The following is a 22,500-nucleotide window of genomic DNA, read 5'->3' as shown; positions in this document are numbered from 1 at the left end:
CAGTAGGGATGACCAGGGATGTTCTCTGTTTAGTGGGTCCACCAGATCAGAGGCAGTAGGGATGACCAGGGATGTTCTCTGTTTAGTGAGTCTACCAGATCAGAGGCAGTAGGGATGACCAGGGATGTTCTCTGTTTAGTGGGTCCACCAGATCAGAGGCAGTAGGGATGACCAGGGATGTTCTCTGTTTAGTGGGTCCACCAGATCAGAGGCAGTAGTGATGACCAGGGATGTTCTCTTGATAAGTGCGTAAATTGGACCATTTTCCTGCCCTGCTAAGCATTTGAAAATACTTTTGGGTGTCAGGGAAAATGTATGGACTAAAACGTTCAATATTTTCTTTAGGAATGTAGTGAAGTAAAAGTTGTCGAAAATAAAAATAGTAAAGTACAGATACCCCCAAAAACAACTTAAGTAGTACTTTAAAGTATTTTTACTCAAGTACTTTACACCACTGCTCACACACACACACACACACACACACACACACACACACACACACACACACACACACACACACACACACACACACACACACACAATTTATAAAAAGACATCTAACAACATCATATATATTTTTTAAAGCTACTGTTTAATTACTGGGGTCTTAATGGATCACACATGTCTGACACACACACACACACACACACACGGTCAGACTGTTTGTCTGCTGGTGAAGAGAGAGCGAGACAGAGAGAATGGGTCGGGGTCTATATGATTTAATCCATTATCTGGATCTACTGGGTTTAACTGGAGAAGCTTCTGCTGTACCCAATGTTCCCTCTAAGCTGCAGCACCCCGGGACTCTGCAGAATAAATATCAGCCCCGCGCAGAGAAGCACGAGATTGAACTTCACTCAACGTTCTACAGTTTTCCCCCTTTCGGTAACACTATCAACGTTCTAGAGTTTTCCCCCTTTAGGTAACACTATCAACGTTCTAGAGTTTTCCCCCTTTAGGTAACACTATCAACGTTCTAGAGTTTTCCCCCTTTAGGTAACACTATCAACGTTCTAGAGTTTTCCCCTTTAGTTAACACTGTCAACGTTCTAGAGTTTTCCCCCTTTAGGTAACACTATCAATGTTCTAGAGTTTTCTCCCTTTAGGTAACACTATCAACGTTCTAGAGTTTTCCCCCTTTAGGTGACACTATCAACGTTCTAGAGTTTCCTCCCTTTAGGTAACACTATCAACGTTCTAGAGTTTTCCCCCTTTAGGTAACACTGTCAACGTTCTAGAGTTTTCCCCCTTTAGGTAACACTGTCAACATTCTAGAGTTTTCCCCCTTTAGGTAACACTGTCAACGTTCTAGAGTTTTCCCCTTTAGGTAACACTGTCAACGTTCTAGAGTTTTACCCCTTTAGGTAACACTGTCAACGTTCTAGAGTTTTCCCCTTTAGGTAACACTGTCAACGTTCTAGAGTTTTCCCCTTTAGGTAACACTGTCAACGTTCTAGAGTTTTCCCCTTTTAGGTAACACTGTCAACGTTCTAGAGTTTTCCCCTTTAGGTAACACTGTCAACGTTCTAGAGTTTTCCCCTTTAGGTAACACTGTCAACGTTCTAGAGTTTTCCCCCTTTAGGTAACACTGTCTACGTTCTAGAGTTTTCCCCCTTTAGGTAACACTATCAACGTTCTAGAGTTTTCCCCCTTTAGGTAACACTGTCAACGTTCTAGAGTTTTCCCCTTTAGGTAACACTGTCAACGTTCTAGAGTTTTCCCCTTTTAGGTAACACTGTCAACGTTCTAGAGTTTTCCCCTTTAGGTAACACTGTCAACGTTCTAGAGTTTTCCCCTTTAGGTAACACTGTCAACGTTCTAGAGTTTTCCCCCTTTAGGTAACACTATCAACGTTCTAGAGTTTTCCCCCTTTAGGTAATACTATCAACGTTCTAGAGTTTTCCCCTTTAGGTAACACTGTAATACTGGCTGTAGATACATACACTGTAATACTGGTTGTAGATAGATACATACACTGTAATACTGGCTGTAGATAGATACATACACTGTAACACTGTTGTAGATAGATACATACCCTGTAATACTGGTTGTAGATAGATACATACACTGTAATACTGGCTGTAGATAGATACATACACTGTAATACTGGTTGCAGATAGATACATACACTGTAATACTGGCTGTAGATAGATACATACCCTGCAATACTGGTTGTAGATAGATACATACACTGTAATACTGGTTGCAGATAGATACATACACTGTAATACTGGCTGTAGATAGAAACACTGTAATACTGGTTGTAGATAGATACATACACTGTAATACTGGCTGTAGATAGATACATACATTGTAATTCTGGTTGCAGATAGATACATACACTGTAATACTGGTTGTAGATAGATACATACCCTGTAATACTGGTTGTAGATAGATACATACACTGTAATACTGGTTGCAGATAGATACATACACTGTAATACTGGCTGTAGATAGATACACTGTAATACTGGTTGTAGATAGATACATACACTGTAATACTGGCTGTAGATAGATACATACCCTGTAATACTGGTTGTAGATAGATACATACACTGTAATACTGGTTGTAGATAGATACATACCCTGTAATACTGGTTGTAGATAGATACATACACTGTAACACTGGCTGTAGATACATACACTGTAATATTGGCTGTAGATAGATACATACACTGTAATACTGGTTGTAGATAGATACATACACTGTAATACTGGCTGTAGATAGATACATATACTGTAATACTGGTTGTAGATAGATACATATGCTGTAATACTGGCTGTAGATAGATACATACGCTGTAATACTGGCTGTAGATACATACACTGTAATACTGGCTGTAGATAGATACATACCCTGTAATACTGGCTGTAGATACATACCCTGTAATACTGGCTGTAGATACATACACTGTAATACTGGCTGTAGATAGATACATACACTGTAATACTGGCTGTAGATACATACACTGTAATACTGGCTGTAGATAGATACATACATTATACTACTGGTTGTAGATAGATACATACACTGTAATACTGGCTGTAGATAGATACATACACTGTAACACTGGCTGTAGATAGATACACTGTAATACTGGTTGTAGATACATACCCTGTAATACTGGCTGTAGATACATACACTGTAATACTGGCTGTAGATACATACACTGTAATACTGGTTGTAGATAGATACATACACTCTAATACTGGCTGTAGATAGATACATACCCTGTATGTCACAAAAAGAGCCGTGTTGAATAGACCAAACTGCAGCGGGAATATGGATGCTCATGTTTTAATTAAAAAAAGGAGTAACGCATCCACTGGAAAACAATATACACGACAGGAACAGTTTTGCAGGCACACAACACGCAGTGCAAAAACAACTACCCACGAAAACCAAACAAACACACACCTACTTATGGGACTCCCAATCAGAGGCAACTAGAAACACCTGCCTCCAATTGAGAGTCCAGCACCCAAAACTACACATAGAAAAACAAACCTAGAACCTATACCAAACTAATACACCCCACTACACCACACACAAAACCCCATAATACAAAACAAATATACCTCTGCCACGTCCTGACCAAATATAATAGAAATAATACCTAAATATTGGTCAGGACGTGACATTACCCCCCTAAAGGTGCAGACCCCGGAATGCACCTTAAAAGAAAAACACAAAAAATCCCCATTACCCCAACAAAACCAAAAAGCAATACCCCCTAAACAATAAGGGAGGGAAGGGAGGGTGGCTGCCGTCAACGACGGCACTGTGCTACACCCTCCCTCCCCAACCCACCTATCCTGGAGGTGGCTCCGGTGCAGGACGTGGACCCTGCTCCACCCTCGGCGTCGCCCACTTCGGTGGAGCCGATAGCTGCGCCAGGCAGACGGACCCCTCGGGCTGGGCCGGAGGACAGGAGGGCCCCTCGGGCTGGGCCGGGGGACAGGAGGGCCCCTCGGGCTGGGCCGGAGAGCAGGAGGGCCCCTCGGGCTGGGCCGGAGAGCAGGAGGGCCCCTCGGGCTGGGCCGGAGAGCAGGAGGGCCCCTCGGGCTGGGCCGGAGAGCAGGAGGGCCCCTCGGGCTGGGCCGGAGGACAGGAGGGCCACTCGGGCTGGGCCGGAGGACAGGAGGGCCACTCTGGCCGATCCTGACAGGCAGGGCACCCTGGCAGATCCGGGCAGGCGGGCACCTCTGGCAGTTCAGGGCAGTCTGGCCACCCTGGCAGTTCAGGGCAGTCTGGCCACCCTGGCAGTTCAGGGCAGTCTGGCCACCCTGGCAGTTCAGGGCAGTCTGGCCACCCTGGCAGTTCAGGGCAGTCTGGCCACTCTGGCAGTTCAGGGCAGTCTGGCCACCCTGGCAGTTCAGGGCAGTCTGGCCACTCTGGCAGTTCAGGGCAGTCTGGCCACTCTGGCAGTTCAGGGCAGTCTGGCCACTCTGGCAGTTCAGGGCAGTCTGGCCACTCTGGCAGTTCAGGGCAGTCTGGCCACTCTGGCAGTTCAGGGCAGTCTGGCCACTCTGGCAGTTCAGGGCAGTCTGGCCACTCCGGCAGTTCAGGGCAGTCTGGCCACTCCGGCAGTTCAGGGCAGTCTGGCCACTCCGGCAGTTCAGGGCAGTCTGACCTCTCCGACAGTTCAGGGCAGTCTGACCTCTCTGACGACTGTTGACTGGCGGGCAGCTCTGACGACTGTTGACTGGCGGGCAGCTCTGACGACTGTTGACTGGCGGGCAGCTCTGACGACTGTTGACTGGCGGGCAGCTCTGACGACTGTTGACTGGCGGGCAGCTCTGACGACTGTTGACTGGCGGGCAGCTCTGACGACTGTTGACTGGCGGGCAGCTCTGACGACTGTTGACTGGCGGGCAGCTCTGGTGATGGTTGACTGGCGGGCAGCACTGACGACTGTTGACTGGCGGGCAGCTCTGGTGACTGTTGACTGGCGAGGCTGGGTTGACACACTAGACTCCTGATGCGTGGGGCTGGTATAGGACGTGCCAGCCTGGAGACACGCACCTCCATGCTAGTGCGTCTGGCGGGAAACACCAGACCGAAAGGGCGCACTGGCGGTCTTGAGCGCAGGGTTGGCATCACCCCTTCCGGCTCGATGCCTACTTCGCCCCTGGCACATGCGGGGCGCTGGTACCTTGCCTACCGGCCTGAAAATCCCAGGCCTCACCACAGCCCCAACCCCAAAGCACGGGACCTGTCCAGTCTGCCCTACAAGGGTACGGGGAGCTGGCCTGGGGCTGTAATCTCGCCCCGCCAAATAGCCCTTGTGCCCCCCCTAAAAAATTCTTGGGGCTGCCTCCAACATTCCTCCCTCACTTGCCTCTGTCCTCTTCTCCGCTGCTTGGTCCTTTGGTGGTGGGTAGTTCTGTCACAAAAAGAGCCGTGTTGAATAGACCAAACTGCAGCGGGAATATGGATGCTCATGTTTTAATTCAAAAAAGGAGTAACGCATCCACTGGAAAACAATATACACGACAGGAACAGTTTTGCAGGCACACAACACGCAGTGCAAAAACAACTACCCACGAAAACCAAACAAACACACACCTACTTATGGGACTCCCAATCAGAGGCAACTCGAAACACCTGCCTCCAATTGAGAGTCCAGCACCCAAAACTACACATAGAAAAACAAACCTAGAACCTATACCAAACTAATACACCCCACTACACCACACACAAAACCCCATAATACAAAACAAATATACCTCTGCCACGTCCTGACCAAATATAATAGAAATAATACCTAAATATTGGTCAGGACGTGACACTGTAATACTGGCTGTAGATACATACACTGTAATACTGGCTGTAGATACATACACTGTAATACTGGCTGTAGATAGATAGATACATTGTAATACTGGTTGTAGATAGATACATACACTGTAATACTGGCTGTAGATAGATACATACACTGTAATACTGGCTGCAGATAGATACATACACTGTAATACTGGCTGTAGATAGATACATACACTGTAATACTGGCTGTAGATAGATACACTGTAATACTGGCTGTAGATAGATACATACCCTGTAATACTGGCTGTAGATTCATACACTGTAATACTGGCTGTAGATAGATACATACACTGTAATACTGGTTGTATATAGATACATACACTGTAATACTGGCTGCAGATAGATACACTGTAATACTGGTTGTAGATACATACACTGTAACACTGGTTGTAGATACATACACTGTAACACTGGTTGTAGATACATACACTGTAACACTGGCTGTAGATAGATACACTGTAATACTGGTTGTAGATACATACACTGTAACACTGGCTGTAGATAGATACACTGTAATACTGGTTGTAGATACATACACTGTAATACTGGTTGTAGATACATACACTGTAACACTGGCTGTAGATACATACACTGTAATACTGGTTGTAGATACATACACTGTAATACTGGTTGTAGATACATACACTGTAACACTGCTTGAGGCTCAAAAGAGCAAATTTTGTACTTGAGTGAGTGTATGTATCCAACGCCGTCTCTCTCTATAAGGGATGCGTGTATTGGAGGATGTATATATTAATGTATATATTGTTCTATAAGGGATGCGTGTATTGGTGGATGTATATATTAATGTATATATTGTTCTATAGGGGATGCGGGTATTGGTGGATGTATATATTAATGTATATATTGTTCTATAGGGGATGCGTGTATTGGAGGATGTATATATTAATGTATATATTGTTCTATAGGGGATGCGTGTATTAGGGATGTATATATTAATGTATATATTGTTCTATAGGGGATGCGTGTATTGGTGGATGTATATATTAATGTATATATTGTTCTACAGGGGATGCGTGTATTGGTGGATGTATATATTAATGTATATATTGTTCTATAGGGGATGCGTGTATTGGAGGATGTATATATTAATGTATATATTGTTCTATAGGGGATGCGTGTATTGGTGGATGTATATATTAATGTATATTGTTCTACAGGGGATGCGTGTATTGGAGGATGTAAATATTAATGTATATATTGTTCTATGGGGATGCGTGTATTGGTGGATGTATATATTAATGTATATATTGTTCTATAGGGGATGCGTGTATTGGTGGGTGGGTATATTAATGTATATATTGTTCTATGGGGATGCGTGTATTGGTGGATGTATATATTAATGTATATATTGTTCTATAGGGGATGCGTGTATTGGTGGATGCACGGGACAAGCTGGGGATTCGGTGGCAGAACTCTGAAAACGAGAAGCACGGCATGTTTGTGATGTCATTTGAGGGGCGTGGTGGAGTGGCGGTAGAACCAATAGAATTCCAGCTTTATGGTCTGGCGCTGGATGCTCTGTGGAGGGATTCTGGGATACAGGACGCCTACGCACGACGCAGTGAGTTTCAACTGGTGAGTCTTACAGAGATACACACACACACACACACACACACACACACACACACACACACACACACACACACACACACACACACACACACACACACACACACACACACACACACACACACACACACACACACACACACACACACACACACACACTCACACACACACACACTCACACACACTCACACACACACACACACACACACACACACACACACACACACACACACACACACACAGCTACATTTTACATTTACATTTAAGTCATTTAGCAGACGCTCTTATCCAGAGCGACTTACAAAATGGTGCATTCACCTTATGATATCCAGTGGAACAACCACTTTACAATAGTGCATCTAAATCTACAGACACACACACACACACACACAGCTACAGACACACACACACACACACACAGCTACAGACACACACACACACACACACAGCTACAGACACACACAGAGATACAGACACACAGAGATACACACACACACAGCTACAGACACACAGAGATACAGACACACACACAGATACACACACACACACACACACACAGAGATACACACACACACACACACACACACACACACACACACACACACACACACACACACACACACACACACACACACACACACACACACACACACACACACACACACAGAGCTACAGACACACACAGATACAGACACACACAGATACAGACACACAGAGATACACACACACACACAGCTACACACACACACACAGAGAGATATACACACACAGAGATATACAGACACACACACACAGCTACAGACACACACAGAGATACAGACACACAGAGACACACACACACACACACACACAGCTACACACACACACATACACACACAGCTACACACACACACACACAGAGATATACACACACAGAGATATACAGACACATACACACAGCTACAGACACACACACACAAACACAGCTACACACACACGACAGCCGTGTCAGAGACAGAAAATCACAGACTCATTTGTTTGTGTCAGAGAGAGACTGTGTGTGTTGTTATTATGTTACAGTCTCTCCCTGGTCTTCAACTCCAGATAAGTTAGAGCTGCATTCAACGTTCAAAAGAGTTCATTGTTTACAAACTGAGAACACGCTTTGACAAAAAAAAGGTTCTATCTAGAACCTAAAAGGATTCTTCGACTGTCCCCATAGGAGAACCCTTTGAAGAACCCTTTTTGGTTCCAAGTTGAACCGTTTTGGGTTCCGTGTTCCACAGAGGGTTCTACCTGGAACCAAAAAGGGTTCTTCCTTGGAGACAGCCGAAGAACCCTTTTGGACCACTTTTTTTAAGAGTGTATTTGAGTGTGTAGAGTGTAGTGTGTAGTGTGGGTAGTGTGAAGTGTAGTGTGTGTAGTGTGTAGTGTGTGTAGAGTGTAGAGTGTGTCGTTTGTGTAGTGTGTGTAGTGTGTAGTGTAGTGTGTGTAGAGTGTGTAGTGTAGTGTGTAGAGTGTGTAGTGTGTGTAGAGTGTGTAGTTTGTAGTGTAGTGTGTGTAGAGTGTGTTGTGTAGTGTGTGTAGAATGTGTAGTTTGTGTAGTGTGTAGAATGTGTAGAGTGTGTAGTGTGTAGTGTAGTGTAGTGTGTGTCGGGTGTAGTGTGTAGTGTGTGTGGTATGTAGTGTGTAGTGTGTGTAGTGTGTAGTGTGTGTAGTATGTAGTGTAGTGTGTGTAGTATCTAGTGTAGTATGTGTCGTGTGTAGTGTGTCGTGTGTAGTGTATTGTGTAATGTGTGTAGTGTAGTGTGTAGTGTGGGTAGTGTAGTGTGAAGTGTAGCTTGTGTCGTGTGTAGTGTATTGTGTAATGTGTGTAGTGTAGTGTGTAGTGTGGGTAGTGTAGTGTGAAGTGTAGTGTGTGTAGTGTGTGTAGAGTGTGTAGTGTGTGTAGAGTGTGTAGAGTGTAGAGTGTGTCGTTTGTGTAGTGTGTGTAGTGTAGTGTGTGTAGAGTGTGTAGTGTAGTGTGTGTAGTGTGTAGAGTGTGTAGTGTGTAGAGTGTGTAGTTTGTAGTGTAGTGTGTGTAGAGTGTGTAGTGTAGTGTGTAGAGTGTGTAGTGTGTAGAATGTGTAGTTTGTGTAGTGTGTAGTGTGTAGAATGTGTAGAGTGTGTAGTGTAGTGTGTGTAGTGTGTAGTGTGTGTGGTATGTAGTGTGTAGTGTGTGTAGTGTGTAGTGTGTGTAGTATGTAGTGTAGTGTGTGTAGTATGTGTCGTGTGTAGTATGTAGTGTAGTGTGTGTAGTATCTAGTGTAGTATGTGTCGTGTGTAGTGTGTCGTGTGTAGTGTATTGTGTAATGTGTGTAGTGTAGTGTGTAGTGTGGGTAGTGTAGTGTGAAGTGTAGCTTGTGTCGTGTGTAGTGTATTGTGTAATGTGTGTAGTGTAGTGTGTAGTGTGGGTAGTGTAGTGTGAAGTGTAGTGTGTGTAGAGTGTGTAGTGTGTGTAGAGTGTGTAGAGTGTAGAGTGTGTCGTTTGTGTAGTGTGTGTAGTGTAGTGTGTGTAGAGTGTGTAGTGTAGTGTGTGTAGTGTGTAGAGTGTGTAGTGTGTAGAGTGTGTAGTTTGTAGTGTAGTGTGTGTAGAGTGTGTAGTGTAGTGTGTAGAGTGTGTAGTGTGTAGAATGTGTAGTTTGTGTAGTGTGTAGTGTGTAGAATGTGTAGAGTGTGTAGTGTAGTGTGTGTAGTGTGTAGTGTGTGTGGTATGTAGTGTGTAGTGTGTGTAGTGTGTAGTGTGTGTAGTATGTAGTGTAGTGTGTGTAGTATGTGTCGTGTGTAGTGTGTCGTGTGTAGTGTATTGTGTAATGTGTGTAGTGTAGTGTGTAGTGTGTGTAGTATGTAGTGTAGTGTGTGTAGTGTAGTGTGTGTAGGTTTGTATGTTGCTAGGTGATAACAAGGCTGGGTAGAGGCTATATAATCAGATAGTATTGTTTAAAGCCTGGGTAGAGGCTATATAATCAGATAGTATTGTTTAAAGCCTGGGTAGAGGCTATATAATCAGATAGTATTGTTTAAAGCCTGGGTAGAGGCTATATAATCAGATAGTATTGTTTAAAGCCTGGGTAGAGGCTATATAATCAGATAGTATTGTTGAAAGCCTGGGTAGAGGCTATATAATCAGATAGTATTGTTGAAAGCCTGGGTAGAGGCTATATAATCAGATAGTATTGTTGAAAGCCTGGGTAGAGGCAATATAATCAGATAGTATTGTTTAAAGCCTGGGTAGAGGCTATATAATCAGATAGTATTGTTGAAAGCCTGGGTAGAGGCTATATAATCAGATAGTATTGTTTAAAGCCTGGGTAGAGGCTATATAATCAGATAGTATTGTTTAAAGCCTGGGTAGAGGCTATATAATCAGATAGTATTGTTGAAAGCCTGGGTAGAGGCTATATAATCAGATAGTATTGTTTAAAGCCTGGGTAGAGGCTATATAATCAGATAGTATTGTTTAAAGCCTGGGTAGAGGCTATATAATCAGATAGTATTGTTGAAAGCCTGGGTAGAGGCTATATAATCAGATAGTATTGTTTAAAGCCTGGGTAGAGGCTATATAATCAGATAGTATTGATGAAAGCCTGGGTAGAGGCTATAATCAGATAGTATTGTTTAAAGCCTGGGTAGAGGCTATATAATCAGATAGTATTGTTTAAAGCCTGGGTAGAGGCTATATAATCAGATAGTATTGTTTAAAGCCTGGGTAGAGGCTATATAATCAGATAGTATTGTTGAAAGCCTGGGTAGAGGCTATATAATCAGATAGTATTGTTTAAAGCCTGGGTAGAGGCTATATAATCAGATGGTATTGTTTAAAGCCTGGGTAGAGGCTATGTGCAGGCAATGACAAATATTTTCTAATATTCCTCTCTGGTGGAGGAGCAGAACAGGTTTTTGTGTGTCTGTCTGTGTGGCACATGATGGACCAATGACTGTCTCATGAGGGCTGTCTTAACATGGTGAGTTAGGTTACAGGACTATATCATGATGGACCATTCTGTCTTAACATGGTGAGATAGGTTATAGGACTATATCATGATGGACCAGTCTGTCTTAACATGGTGAGATAGGTTATAGGACTATATCATGATGGACCAGTCTGTCTTAACATGGTGAGATAGGTTATAGGACTATATCATGATGGACCATTCTGTCTTAACATGGTGAGATAGGTTATAGGACTATATCATGATGGACCGGTCTGTCTTAACATGGTGAGATAGGTTATAGGACTATATCATGATGGACCAGTCTGTCTTAACATGGTGAGTTAGGTTATAGGACTATATCATGATGGACCAGTCTGTCTTAACATGGTGAGTTAGGTTATAAGACTATATCATGATGGACCAGTCTGTCTTAACATGGTGAGTTAGGTTATAGGACTATATCATGATGGACCATTCTGTCTTAACATGGTGAGTTAGGTTATAGGACTATATCATGATGGACCAGTCTGTCTTAACATGGTGAGTTAGGTTATAGGACTATATCATGATGGACCAGTCTGTCTTAACATGGTGAATTAGGTTATAGGACTATATCATGATGGACCAGTCTGTCTTAACATGGTGAGATAGGTTATAGGACTATATCATGATGGACCAGTCTGTCTTAACATGGTGAGATAGGTTATAGGACTATATCATGATGGACCATTCTGTCTTAACATGGTGAGATAGGTTATAGGAATATATCATGATGGACCGGTCTGTCTTAACATGGTGAGATAGGTTATAGGACTATATCATGATGGACCAGTCTGTCTTAACATGGTGAGTTAGGTTATAGGACTATATCATGATGGACCAGTCTGTCTTAACATGGTGAGTTAGGTTATAGGACTATATCATGATGGACCAGTCTGTCTTAACATGGTGAGATAGGTTATAGGACTATATCATGATGGACCAGTCTGTCTTAACATGGTGAGTTAGGTTATAGGACTATATCATGATGGACCAGTCTGTCTTAACATGGCGAGATAGGTTATAGGACTATATCATGATGGACCAGTCTGTCTTAACATGGCGAGATAGGTTATAGGACTATATCATGATGGACCATTCTGTCTTAACATGGTGAGATAGGTTATAGGACTATATCATGATGGACCAGTCTGTCTTAACATGGTGAATTAGGTTATAGGACTATATCATGATGGACCAGTCTGTCTTAACATGGCGAGATAGGTTATAGGACTATATCATGATGGACCAGTCTGTCTTAACATGGCGAGATAGGTTATAGGACTATATCATGATGGACCATTCTGTCTTAACATGGTGAGATAGGTTATAGGACTATATCATGATGGACCGGTCTGTCTTAACATGGTGAGATAGGTTATAGGACTATATCATGATGGACCAGTCTGTCTTAACATGGTGAGTTAGGTTATAGGACTATATCATGATGGACCAGTCTGTCTTAACATGGTGAATTAGGTTATAGGACTATATCATGATGGACCAGTCTGTCTTAACATGGTGAGATAGGTTATAGGACTATATCATGATGGACCAGTCTGTCTTAACATGGTGAGATAGGTTATAGGACTATATCATGATGGACCATTCTGTCTTAACATGGTGAGATAGGTTATAGGACTATATCATGATGGACCGGTCTGTCTTAACATGGTGAGATAGGTTATAGGACTATATCATGATGGACCAGTCTGTCTTAACATGGTGAGTTAGGTTAAAGGACTATATCATGATGGACCAGTCTGTCTTAACATGGTGAGTTAGGTTATAGGACTATATCATGATGGACCAGTCTGTCTTAACATGGTGAGTTAGGTTATAGGACTATATCATGATGGACCAGTCTGTCTTAACATGGTGAGATAGGTTATAGGACTATATCATGATGGACCAGTCTGTCTTAACATGGTGAGTTAGGTTATAGGACTATATCATGATGGACCAGTCTGTCTTAACATGGTGAGTTAGGTTATAGGACTATATCATGATGGACCAGTCTGTCTTAACATGGTGAGTTAGGTTATAGGACTATATCATGATGGACCAGTCTGTCTTAACATGGTGAGTTAGGTTATAGGACTATATCATGATGGACCGGTCTGTCTTAACATGGTGAGTTAGGTTATAGGACTATATCATGATGGACCGGTCTGTCTTAACATGGTGAGATAGGTTATAGGACTATATCATGATGGACCAGTCTGTCTTAACATGGTGAGTTAGGTTATAGGACTATATCATGATGGACCAGTCTGTCTTAACATGGTGAGTTAGGTTATAGGACTATATCATGATGGACCAGTCTGTCTTAACATGGTGAGATAGGTTATAGGACTATATCATGATGGACCAGTCTGTCTTAACATGGTGAGTTAGGTTATAGGACTATATCATGATGGACCAGTCTGTCTTAACATGGTGAGTTAGGTTATAGGACTATATCATGATGGACCAGTCTGTCTTAACATGGTGAGTTAGGTTATAGGACTATATCATGATGGACCAGTCTGTCTTAACTTGGTGAATTAGGTTATAGGACTATATCATGATGGACCAGTCTGTCTTAACATGGCGAGATAGGTTATAGGACTATATCATGATGGACCAGTCTGTCTTAACATGGCGAGATAGGTTATAGGACTATATCATGATGGACCATTCTGTCTTAACATGGTGAGATAGGTTATAGGACTATATCATGATGGACCGGTCTGTCTTAACATGGTGAGATAGGTTATAGGACTATATCATGATGGACCAGTCTGTCTTAACATGGTGAGTTAGGTTATAGGACTATATCATGATGGACCAGTCTGTCTTAACATGGTGAGTTAGGTTATAGGACTATATCATGATGGACCAGTCTGTCTTAACATGGTGAGTTAGGTTATAGGACTATATCATGATGGACCAGTCTGTCTTAACATGGTGAGTTAGGTTATAGGACTATATCATGATGGACCAGTCTGTCTTAACATGGTGAGTTAGGTTATAGGACTATATCATGATGGACCAGTCTGTCTTAACATGGTGAATTAGGTTATAGGACTATATCATGATGGACCAGTCTGTCTTAACATGGTGAGTTAGGTTATAGGACTATATCATGATGGACCAGTCTGTCTTAACATGATGAGTTAGGTTATAGGACTATATCATGATGGACCAGTCTGTCTTAACATGGTGAGTTAGGTTATAGGACTATATCATGATGGACCAGTCTGTCTTAACATGGTGAGTTAGGTTATAGGACTATATCATGATGGACCAGTCTGTCTTAACATGGTGAGTTAGGTTATAGGACTATATCATGATGGACCAGTCTGTCTTAACATGGTGAGTTAGGTTATAGGACTATATCATGATGGACCAGTCTGTCTTAACATGGTGAATTAGGTTATAGGACTATATCATGATGGACCAGTCTGTCTTAACATGGTGAGTTAGGTTATAGGACTATATCATGATGGACCAGTCTGTCTTAACATGGTGAGTTAGGTTATAGGACTATATCATGATGGACCAGTCTGTCTTAACATGGTGAGTTAGGTTATAGGACTATATCATGATGGACCAGTCTGTCTTAACATGGTGAGATAGGTTATAGGACTATATCATGATGGACCAGTCTGTCTTAACATGGTGAGTTAGGTTATAAGACTATATCATGATGGACCAGTCTGTCTTAACATGGTGAGTTAGGTTATAGGACTATATCATGATGGACCATTCTGTCTTAACATGGTGAGTTAGGTTATAGGACTATATCATGATGGACCAGTCTGTCTTAACATGGTGAGTTAGGTTATAGGACTATATCATGATGGACCAGTCTGTCTTAACATGGTGAATTAGGTTATAGGACTATATCATGATGGACCAGTCTGTCTTAACATGGTGAGATAGGTTATAGGACTATATCATGATGGACCAGTCTGTCTTAACATGGTGAGATAGGTTATAGGACTATATCATGATGGACCATTCTGTCTTAACATGGTGAGATAGGTTATAGGAATATATCATGATGGACCGGTCTGTCTTAACATGGTGAGATAGGTTATAGGACTATATCATGATGGACCAGTCTGTCTTAACATGGTGAGTTAGGTTATAGGACTATATCATGATGGACCAGTCTGTCTTAACATGGTGAGTTAGGTTATAGGACTATATCATGATGGACCAGTCTGTCTTAACATGGTGAGTTAGGTTATAGGACTATATCATGATGGACCAGTCTGTCTTAACATGGTGAGATAGGTTATAGGACTATATCATGATGGACCAGTCTGTCTTAACATGGTGAGTTAGGTTATAGGACTATATCATGATGGACCAGTCTGTCTTAACATGGCGAGATAGGTTATAGGACTATATCATGATGGACCAGTCTGTCTTAACATGGCGAGATAGGTTATAGGACTATATCATGATGGACCATTCTGTCTTAACATGGTGAGATAGGTTATAGGACTATATCATGATGGACCAGTCTGTCTTAACATGGTGAATTAGGTTATAGGACTATATCATGATGGACCAGTCTGTCTTAACATGGCGAGATAGGTTATAGGACTATATCATGATGGACCAGTCTGTCTTAACATGGCGAGATAGGTTATAGGACTATATCATGATGGACCATTCTGTCTTAACATGGTGAGATAGGTTATAGGACTATATCATGATGGACCGGTCTGTCTTAACATGGTGAGATAGGTTATAGGACTATATCATGATGGACCAGTCTGTCTTAACATGGTGAGTTAGGTTATAGGACTATATCATGATGGACCAGTCTGTCTTAACATGGTGAATTAGGTTATAGGACTATATCATGATGGACCAGTCTGTCTTAACATGGTGAGATAGGTTATAGGACTATATCATGATGGACCAGTCTGTCTTAACATGGTGAGATAGGTTATAGGACTATATCATGATGGACCATTCTGTCTTAACATGGTGAGATAGGTTATAGGACTATATCATGATGGACCGGTCTGTCTTAACATGGTGAGATAGGTTATAGGACTATATCATGATGGACCAGTCTGTCTTAACATGGTGAGTTAGGTTATAGGACTATATCATGATGGACCAGTCTGTCTTAACATGGTGAGTTAGGTTATAGGACTATATCATGATGGACCAGTCTGTCTTAACATGGTGAGTTAGGTTATAGGACTATATCATGATGGACCAGTCTGTCTTAACATGGTGAGATAGGTTATAGGACTATATCATGATGGACCAGTCTGTCTTAACATGGTGAGTTAGGTTATAGGACTATATCATGATGGACCAGTCTGTCTTAACATGGTGAGTTAGGTTATAGGACTATATCATGATGGACCAGTCTGTCTTAACATGGTGAGTTAGGTTATAGGACTATATCATGATGGACCAGTCTGTCTTAACATGGTGAGTTAGGTTATAGGACTATATCATGATGGACCGGTCTGTCTTAACATGGTGAGTTAGGTTATAGGACTATATCATGATGGACCGGTCTGTCTTAACATGGTGAGATAGGTTATAGGACTATATCATGATGGACCGGTCTGTCTTAACATGGTGAGATAGGTTATAGGACTATATCATGATGGACCAGTCTGTCTTAACATGGTGAGTTAGGTTATAGGACTATATCATGATGGACCAGTCTGTCTTAACATGGTGAGTTAGGTTATAGGACTATATCATGATGGACCAGTCTGTCTTAACATGGTGAGATAGGTTATAGGACTATATCATGATGGACCAGTCTGTCTTAACATGGTGAGTTAGGTTATAGGACTATATCATGATGGACCAGTCTGTCTTAACATGGTGAGTTAGGTTATAGGACTATATCATGATGGACCAGTCTGTCTTAACATGGTGAGTTAGGTTATAGGACTATATCATGATGGACCAGTCTGTCTTAACTTGGTGAATTAGGTTATAGGACTATATCATGATGGACCAGTCTGTCTTAACATGGCGAGATAGGTTATAGGACTATATCATGATGGACCAGTCTGTCTTAACATGGCGAGATAGGTTATAGGACTATATCATGATGGACCATTCTGTCTTAACATGGTGAGATAGGTTATAGGACTATATCATGATGGACCGGTCTGTCTTAACATGGTGAGATAGGTTATAGGACTATATCATGATGGACCAGTCTGTCTTAACATGGTGAGTTAGGTTATAGGACTATATCATGATGGACCAGTCTGTCTTAACATGGTGAGTTAGGTTATAGGACTATATCATGATGGACCAGTCTGTCTTAACATGGTGAGTTAGGTTATAGGACTATATCATGATGGACCAGTCTGTCTTAACATGGTGAGTTAGGTTATAGGACTATATCATGATGGACCAGTCTGTCTTAACATGGTGAGTTAGGTTATAGGACTATATCATGATGGACCAGTCTGTCTTAACATGGTGAATTAGGTTATAGGACTATATCATGATGGACCAGTCTGTCTTAACATGGTGAGTTAGGTTATAGGACTATATCATGATGGACCAGTCTGTCTTAACATGGTGAGTTAGGTTATAGGACTATATCATGATGGACCAGTCTGTCTTAACATGGTGAGTTAGGTTATAGGACTATATCATGATGGACCAGTCTGTCTTAACATGGTGAGTTAGGTTATAGGACTATATCATGATGGACCAGTCTGTCTTAACATGGTGAGTTAGGTTATAGGACTATATCATGATGGACCAGTCTGTCTTAACATGGTGAGTTAGGTTATAGGACTATATCATGATGGACCAGTCTGTCTTAACATGGTGAATTAGGTTATAGGACTATATCATGATGGACCAGTCTGTCTTAACATGGTGAGTTAGGTTATAGGACTATATCATGATGGACCAGTCTGTCTTAACATGGTGAGTTAGGTTATAGGACTATATCATGATGGACCAGTCTGTCTTAACATGGTGAGTTAGGTTATAGGACTATATCATGATGGACCAGTCTGTCTTAACATGGTGAGTTAGGTTATAGGACTATATCATGATGGACCAGTCTGTCTTAACATGGTGAGTTAGGTTATAGGACTATATCATGATGGACCAGTCTGTCTTAACATGGTGAGTTAGGTTATAGGACTATATCATGATGGACCAGTCTGTCTTAACATGGTGAGTTAGGTTATAGGACTATATCATGATGGACCAGTCTGTCTTAACATGGTGAATTAGGTTATAGGACTATATCATGATGTACCAGTCTGTCTTAACATGGTGAGATAGGTTATAGGACTATATCATGATGGACCAGTCTGTCTTAACATGGTGAGTTAGGTTATAGGACTATATCATGATGGACCAGTCTGTCTTAACATGGTGAGTTAGGTTATAGGACTATATCATGATGGACCAGTCTGTCTTAACATGGTGAGTTAGGTTATAGGACTATATCATGATGGACCAGTCTGTCTTAACATGGTGAGATAGGTTATAGGACTATATCATGATGGACCAGTCTGTCTTAACATGGTGAGTTAGGTTATAGGACTAGATGTGGGTTAGTAGTACACCAGAGCAGGTGAAGGGAGAGGATGTGGGTTAGTAGTACACCAGAGCAGGTGAAGGGAGAGATGTGGGTTAGTAGTACACCAGAGCAGGTGAAGGGAGAGGATGTGGGTTAGTAGTACACCAGAGCAGGTGAAGGGAGAGGATGTGGGTTAGTAGTACACCAGAGCAGGTGAAGGGAGAGGATGTGGGTTAGTAGTACACCAGAGCAGGTGAAGGGAGAGGATGTGGGTTAGTAGTACACCAGAGCAGGTGAAGGGAGAGGATGTGTGTTAGTAGTACACCAGAGCAGGTGAAGGGAGAGGATGTGGGTTAGTAGTACACCAGAGCAGGTGAAGGGAGAAGATGTGTTTTTAGAGGGATTCAGGCCATATCCCGACTAGCCTCTTAAACCCCAGCCTAGGACAACAGCAGGGACTAGGGTCTGGAATCAAGACAGACTCTCTTGGTATCTCCATGAAGGAAACCAACAACAACAAAAATCACTGGACAACTAAAAGAAAAATCTGAAAAGATGTCTCTCCCGACAAATCACAAAGCAGACATAACAGAACGTTGCGATTCGAAACCATAGTTTTCAGGCAAAACCTTTGCAGTGGTTTTAGTGAAAGTAGTTGATGCAAGCTAGCCACTTACGGCATGTCCTCATTAAAAATAACCTCCCTGATCTACATATTGCTAGATACTATTTTGTTTTGTTGTTATTCAACCTGGATGTCTAGAGAGAGTTTGTTTTGTTGTTATTCAACCTGTATGTCTAGAGAGAGCTTGTTTTGTTGTTATTCAACCTGGATGTCTAGAGAGAGCTTGTTTTGTTGTTATTCAACCTGGATGTCTAGAGAGAGCTTGTTTTGTTGTTATTCAACCTGGATGTCTAGAGAGAGTTTGTTTTGTTGTTATTCAACCTGGATGTCTAGAGAGAGCTTGTTTTGTTGTTATTCAACCTGGATGTCTAGAGAGAGTTTGTTTTGTTGTTATTCAACCTGGATGTCTAGAGAGAGCTTGTTTTGTTGTTATTCAACCTGGATGTCTAGAGAGAGCTTGTTTTGTTGTTATTCAACCTGGATGTCTAGAGAGAGTTTGTTTTGTTGTTATTCAACCTGGATGTCTAGAGAGAGTTTGTTTTGTTGTTATTCAACCTGGATGTCTAGAGAGAGCTTGTTTTGTTGTTAATCAACCTGGATGTCTAGAGAGAGCTTGTTTTGTTGTTATTCAACCTGGATGTCTAGAGAGAGTTTGTTTTGTTGTTATTCAACCTGGATGTCTAGAGAGAGCTTGTTTTGTTGTTATTCAACCTGGATGTCTAGAGAGAGCTTGTTTTGTTGTTATTCAACCTGGATGTCTAGAGAGAGCTTGTTTTGTTGTTATTCAACCTGGATGTCTAGAGAGAGCTTGTTTTGTTGTTATTCAACCTGGATGTCTAGAGAGAGCTTGTTTTGTTGTTAATCAACCTGGATGTCTAGAGAGAGCTTGTTTTGTTGTTATTCAACCTGGATGTCTAGAGAGAGCTTGTTTTGTTGTTATTCAACCTGGATGTCTAGAGAGAGCTTGTTTTGTTGTTATTCAACCTGGATGTCTAGAGAGAGTTTGTTTTGTTGTTATTCAACCTGGATGTCTAGAGAGAGCTTGTTTTGTTGTTATTCAACCTGGATGTCTAGAGAGAGCTTGTTTTGTTGTTATTCAACCTGGATGTCTAGAGAGAGTTTGTTTTGTTGTTATTCAACCTGGATGTCTAGAGAGAGTTTGTTTTGTTGTTATTCAACCTGGATGTCTAGAGAGAGCTTGTTTTGTTGTTATTCAACCTGGATGTCTAGAGAGAGTTTGTTTTGTTGTTATTCAACCTGGATGTCTAGAGAGAGCTTGTTTTGTTGTTATTCAACCTGGATGTCTAGAGAGAGTTTGTTTTGTTGTTATTCAACCTGGATGTCTAGAGAGAGCTTGTTTTGTTGTTATTCAACCTGGATGTCTAGAGAGAGTTTGTTTTGTTGTTATTCAACCTGGATGTCTAGAGAGAGCTTGTTTTGTTGTTATTCAACCTGGATGTCTAGAGAGAGCTTGTTTTGTTGTTATTCAACCTGGATGTCTAGAGAGAGCTTGTTTTGTTGTTATTCAACCTGGATGTCTAGAGAGAGCTTGTTTTGTTGTTATTCAACCTGGATGTCTAGAGAGAGCTTGTTTTGTTGTTATTCAACCTGGATGTCTAGAGAGAGTTTGTTTTGTTGTTATTCAACCTGGATGTCTAGAGAGAGCTTGTTTTGTTGTTATTCAACCTGGATGTCTAGAGAGAGTTTGTTTTGTTGTTATTCAACCTGGATGTCTAGAGAGAGCTTGTTTTGTTGTTATTCAACCTGGATGTCTAGAGAGAGCTTGTTTTGTTGTTATTCAACCTGGATGTCTAGAGAGAGCTTGTTTTGTTGTTATTCAACCTGGATGTCTAGAGAGAGCTTGTTTTGTTGTTATTCAACCTGGATGTCTAGAGAGAGCTTGTTTTGTTGTTATTCAACCTGGATGTCTAGAGAGAGTTTGTTTTGTTGTTATTCAACCTGGATGTCTAGAGAGAGCTTGTTTTGTTGTTATTCAACCTGGATGTCTAGAGAGAGCTTGTTTTGTTGTTATTCAACCTGGATGTCTAGAGAGAGTTTGTTTTGTTGTTATTCAACCTGGATGTCTAGAGATAGTTTGTTTTGTTGTTATTCAACCTGGATGTCTAGAGAGAGCTTGTTTTGTTGTTATTCAACCTGGATGTCTAGAGAGAGCTTGTTTTGTTGTTATTCAACCTGGATGTCTAGAGAGAGCTTGTTTTGTTGTTATTCAACCTGGATGTCTAGAGAGAGTTTGTTTTGTTGTTATTCAACCTGGATGTCTAGAGAGAGCTTGTTTTGTTGTTATTCAACCTGGATGTCTAGAGAGAGCTTGTTTTGTTGTTATTCAACCTGGATGTCTAGAGAGAGCTTGTTTTGTTGTTATTCAACCTGGATGTCTAGAGAGAGCTTGTTTTGTTGTTATTCAACCTGGATGTCTAGAGAGAGCTTGTTTTGTTGTTATTCAACCTGGATGTCTAGAGAGAGTTTGTTTTGTTGTTATTCAACCTGGATGTCTAGAGAGAGCTTGTTTTGTTGTTATTCAACCTGGATGTCTAGAGAGAGCTTGTTTTGTTATTATTCAACCTGGATGTATAGAGAGAGTTTGTTTTGTTGTTATTCAACCTGGATGTCTAGAGAGAGCTTGTTTTGTTGTTATTCAACCTGGATGTCTAGAGAGAGCTTGTTTTGTTGTTATTCAACCTGGATGTCTAGAGAGAGTTTGTTTTGTTGTTATTCAACCTGGATGTCTAGAGAGAGCTTGTTTTGTTGTTATTCAACCTGGATGTCTAGAGAGAGCTTGTTTTGTTGTTATTCAACCTGGATGTCTAGAGAGAGCTTGTTTTGTTGTTATTCAACCTGGATGTCTAGAGAGAGCTTGTTTTGTTGTTATTCAACCTGGATGTCTAGAGAGAGCTTGTTTTGTTGTTAT

At 41.6% G+C, this 22,500-nt stretch overlaps 1 protein-coding gene across 1 annotated transcript in view; it reads left to right on the top strand.

Annotated features, from left to right (window-relative positions):
* LOC106564016 (guanine nucleotide-binding protein subunit alpha-12-like) overlaps positions 1 to 22,500 on the top strand; it is a 44,883-nt gene that overhangs the window by 4,797 nt on the left and 17,586 nt on the right. The window contains exon 2 of the mRNA XM_045690585.1: positions 7,211 to 7,426. Coding sequence (XP_045546541.1) covers positions 7,211 to 7,426 — 216 coding nt within the window. The remainder of the gene's footprint in view (positions 1 to 7,210; positions 7,427 to 22,500) is intronic.

This window comes from Salmo salar, chromosome ssa12 (assembly GCF_905237065.1).
Source record: "Salmo salar chromosome ssa12, Ssal_v3.1, whole genome shotgun sequence".
NCBI classification, from domain to species: domain Eukaryota; kingdom Metazoa; phylum Chordata; class Actinopteri; order Salmoniformes; family Salmonidae; genus Salmo; species Salmo salar.
The sequence above is the reverse complement of the archived record's forward strand: the minus strand, read 5'-3'. Positions and strand labels throughout refer to the sequence as shown.